This window comes from Macrobrachium rosenbergii, chromosome 12 (assembly GCF_040412425.1).
Source record: "Macrobrachium rosenbergii isolate ZJJX-2024 chromosome 12, ASM4041242v1, whole genome shotgun sequence".
Classification (NCBI taxonomy): Eukaryota; Metazoa; Arthropoda; class Malacostraca; order Decapoda; family Palaemonidae; genus Macrobrachium; species Macrobrachium rosenbergii.
Genome location: NC_089752.1, coordinates 14,220,501 through 14,225,500, shown reverse-complemented (window position 1 = coordinate 14,225,500; position 5,000 = coordinate 14,220,501). Strand labels below are relative to the sequence as shown.

Here is a 5,000-nt window from a genome sequence, read left to right as displayed (position 1 = left end):
CTTATTTAACTCTCCAAGTCAATAATGTCTATTGCACCCTTACTAATGTCTCTCTTCTTCTTCGTGTTGCAGGTTGAGAGGAAGCGCCACATAGGAAACGACATCGTGAATATCGTCTTCCTGGATGGGAATCTGGATGACATGGCAGCGTTCTCGCCGTCATTCATTAAGTCGCAGTTTACTCGTATCCTTTTTTGCGTCGGAACTACAACTGCAAAAGCAATAAATGATGATAGACACTGCTTGCTCTTGATATTGTTTAGGATGATACGTTGATGTGATTAATTGGTTAGTAGTGGAATGTGATGATGCGACAGTGTGATATTTTTAGACAAGGACATGATTCGTGGCTGTTTTGTTTACCTGGGAGGAGTGATGAGAAACATGTGGATAGAGATGGAGGTATAAGGTTCAGGTTTGTCAGGTAAGAGGAGTCGTCACCAATACGTTATGGAATAGCTGATGGCTGCAGATGGCTCAGTTGAATGATCGTTAGTACAAGTTGCATAAGTGGGTGAAAGAATTTGACGCCTTTGTAAAGGAAATCGGAAGTGATATTAGCTCTTGTAAGGCTATGATGGTTAAAGGGAACCAGGAATTTGAAGTGATGGAAGGCGATGTGGTTGACCCTTATTGGTATCAGGATCACGGTATTAGTTATGAAGCACAAATGCCTAAAGAAATATAGTTCAAAAGGATTGCAAGGCCATTTATTATGTGTGCATGTCAAGTGTGATGTTGGTTTTGAATGCAAGAAAAAACGTGGAAGTTAACGAGAGGAATTATCTGTTTTGGACATGGACAAAGGAGGATTGGCATTGTCATTTAGAAACCAATAATGTTTAAAAAATTACTGTGTTAAGAAGGACTATGATTTTTAGAGCTGTCATCCTTGCCCGGAGCGAATTAAAGAGTATAAATTTGAGAATGGATCTCGTGGTCTTCAGAGGGAGGAGAAAGACCATAAGATTGGTGGCTTAATGTGATTGACTCCTCCAAACCATAGGGTCTTCATTACGAGGGAGCCTAAGATTTTATGCAAGATGGTTTGACTGAATTGAGGTCGATATGCTGATAATGAGGTGTTTGTATCGGTCAATGGATCTGCACTGAAGGTGACGATGAGGTGTCATACAACACTAGTGATGGTCCTCAGTTAGAAGGATGTCAGTGGGTGTGATTGCTTTCTAATTTAACATCTGAAGTCATCACTTCACAGCAAAACTGCTTATTTTTGTCTTTATAAGTATTACTGTTATTGGTTTCATGAATACCATATGGTCACAGTCATCATCATCATCATTTATTATTATTATTATTATTATTATTATTATTATTATTATTATTATTGAGAGCCAAGCCTAGTTTGAAAAGGAATAAAGTTTATAATAGAAGCTACGAAGAAAAGCAATTAAGATGAATAATAGGTGAACAGTTGAGGAAAACCATTGAACTATAAGACATGAAGTTCAGCATGGTCATGTGAGTCTTTCTCAGTTATATGGATTGATATTACTCTTTGTTTTTCCCTCATCTGATTCGGTATGCCATTTCAAGTTAAAATACTGATCGGGATGTAAATGAATATGTTGCGTGTCTGAATAGATCGGTGGCCTTCAGATCCCCTTCTGTAGGTTTCCATTGTCAGTGCATCGAGGGGTGTAACTGTAAACAGAAATATATTATATTCATATAAATTATATTTGGTGAAGAGGCCGAGACTCAGCAGGGCTGTCCAAATATCTCTTGGTCACAATAAGAATGGTGTGTGTGTGTGTGTTAATGAACTGTATAAAGGACTTGACTGACTAGAAAACCACGGCCTTTTCAAGAGACCCAAGTTTAAAAAATTCATGAAATATAGAAGAAGAAAGGGAATGCCGGGTAGTGATATAAAGGAACGTTGAAACCAGATGTCAGAGTTTTTCATACTCTTACAGCGTTTGTGGGATTGCAAGGTCTGACACGTTGCAAAGAAGCCGAGAGAAGAGAGCGGAATACTGCCAAGAAGCTGTCGAGAGCACTGACCTAAAGAACAGTGGTAAATATGGATCATTCTAACCAAATGATCGCATAATAGACCGTTCGTGGTAGACGCAGATTTTAAACTAACAAACGGAAATGTCATTAATTACCAGGTATTTTGTCTTTAAAGGCAGAACCCGTCTCTCGTGTCCATTTGGAGAACATTACGAATATTACATTTAGAGGAAACTAGGGTATACAACTCTACACATAAAGTATTGCGTAGATTGTTGGTTTTTGAAAGGTCCCATGTCAGTCATTAGCTGACCATGAAGCCGTGTGGAAGTGGGTGATCATTTAACTAATGTATACAGTTCTATAGCTTTCTCGAATGGCGCCCCGCTAAATAGTAACGTGCCCAAAAATGGCTTGAGGGAAATTTCTTTTTCCCTTTTTTCTTGTGTGTGTATGTATGTATATATGAATATTATAAACACGCACATGCATATATATATGTGTATATATATATATATATACATATATATATATATATATATATATATATGTGTGTGTGTGTGTGTGTGTGTGTGTGTGTGTGTGTGTGTGTGTGTAACAGTAATAGCCAAAGTACCCTCTTAACTTCTCGAATCTCTCACACTTTTTGGATACGCTTGTCACAACATAATCTTAGATCCAATGCAAGACATATGAAGTAATTCCCGCTACCGGACATCAGAATTACTTCATACTTCTTGCATTTGGATCTAAGGCTTTGTAGTGACAAGCGTATCCAAAAAGTGTGATGAATTCGAGAGGTTATGAAGGCATTGTGGCTATTACACTTACATATGTTTCTGGTGAAAAGTGACCAGTGATCTAATATATATATATATATATATATATATATATATATATATATATATATATATATATATATATATATATATATATATATATATATATATATATATATATATATATGTATGTATATATATATATATATATATATATATATATATATATATATATATATATATATATATATATATAGTCTGTGTGTGTGTAAGAGAAACAGACAGAGAGTCAAATGGTCACTTTTTCTTTATGTATTTTTGTAGTCACAATGACCTCTATCTCCTCGACTTCCTCGTAGTTTATTTTATATAGTTATTAGTACAAGCCTATATCTGAGCCGGGAATAAACAAAACAACTCTCACCTTCCAGGTGGGGGATTCGATCCAACGCACGGTGTTCCAGTGAACGTACTAGCTGTGTTGTGAAGACCGATATGAGCATAATTCATATTATGCGAACATAATCCGTCGACATGAGATGTTACTGGACCATAGTATCACAGCGTTTTGCTTTTAGGCAAAAATATTTATATAAAATTTTTTTCGTTCCTTTTGGCTATTTATTTACATTATAGGTCTTTTATTGCCTTTAGTCCTGTTTTCTAATTCGTGCAATATCTTTTTTTTTTTTTGTTCATTTCCCCTTTTTTTAGGCTGCATATCCATCCATGACTCTCTCTCTCTCTCTCTCTCTCTCTCTCTCTCTCTCTCTCTCTCTCTCTCTGGCCTCACAGCTTGGTGGTAGCTCGTCTGAATCATAACTGGACAACCGGTGTTCGACTCTCGAATCGGTCGACGAAGGACGAATGGTTGCGTTCTCTAAATGCCAATGTGCCTCTGTTGACCTAAGCAGTAAATTAGTACCTAGGTGTTAGTCGACGGATGGGGGCGACAGCTACGGAGGAGAGAATATAAATATATCTATTTATATATATAAATTATAAAAATGGATTACGAATGTATGCTTGTGTGTGTATTTTCCGGTATAACTCTGAAATGCATTGACAGAGAGAGAGAGAGAGAGAGTAGAGCGGGTGTTAGGGAGGAGAAAGCGGGAAAGAGTGAAGGAGAGTTGGAGAGAGAGAGTTTATCGGTTTGCATTCAGACTTTTCCCGGGTAGCGCCGGGTTGGTCAGCTAGTAAGAAATAAAACTCTCCAGACGGTATTGTTCATTGCTCCGTCAAAATATATTCCATCAAAACGGGAGGACCTCGACGAGGTAATCCTAAGCTCTCCTGGGTAAAATTATTCATAACATAAGTCTTTCTTTCTCTCCCTCTCTCCCTTCCATTATTCTATTATAACAGTGGCATCTATGATTGTTTTCTGTGTCCTTTATTCGGCTTTGAATCATCCTCTCAATTTGGTTTTCTTTATTTCCTTATCCATTACTCTTGTTAAACCAATCCTCTGATTCTCTCCCTTTTATTTTCCTCCTTTCTGCTGCCTTCTGCATTGTCTCTCTTATGATTGGTTGCATTTTGTTTTCCTCGTATTTAGCTACAAAATTTAGACCACTGTCATGTAGATCAGTGACTGTGTTATTAGTCTATAAATGAGTAAAATCATTACTTCTGTCTCAGTTTCGTAAAAGTTAAGCAAAGCGAATAAGGTTCTTAAGATGTACGTTGACTGGAGTGTGCTGGCATCTTTTGGCAAATAAGGAAATGACAAAGAGAAGTAGTGCCTAGAGACTGGAAATTAGTGATAAATTAGAGACGTGGTGAGAAGGAAGAAAGTCACTTCGAGAAGCGCAGGCATGAAAGTAGTGTTTAGGAGAACTTGGATTAGAATTAAGTTATTCAAGGGAAAAGTGCCCAGAGTAGAAAAGAGGATGGAAAAGCTCTTCAGACATCGAACCCCGTAAAAGGATAAAAATGACGTAAAAATCGATGAATGATTACGGCACGTGAGAGCCCCAAAGGTGTGTTTTCTGAGTAATTTAATCTGCCTCTTTTTAAAGAGAATTGTCTGCTATCTAAACAGAGACGTTCCTTGCGTACATCTTTCTTGCAGTGATTGAGATTGATTTGGGTGGCCATGTCCTCTGGGTTACTTCCCCATGAAAATACAATGATATGCTGTCGTTGTTGAAAGCATCGCCTACTCTGCCGCCATCTTTGAAAGTGGCACTCCGGGCTGTTTTACGGCTCCTAGTCCTAGAGCTATTTACTCCTCTG

General features: G+C 37.6%; 1 protein-coding gene across 1 annotated transcript in view; it reads left to right on the top strand.

Moving 5' to 3' along the window:
* LOC136844410 (GTPase-activating Rap/Ran-GAP domain-like protein 3) overlaps nt 1-5,000 on the top strand; it is a 907,028-nt gene that overhangs the window by 782,423 nt on the left and 119,605 nt on the right. The window contains 1 exon segment of the mRNA XM_067113570.1: nt 73-184. Within this exon segment, the coding sequence (XP_066969671.1) occupies nt 73-184 (112 nt within the window).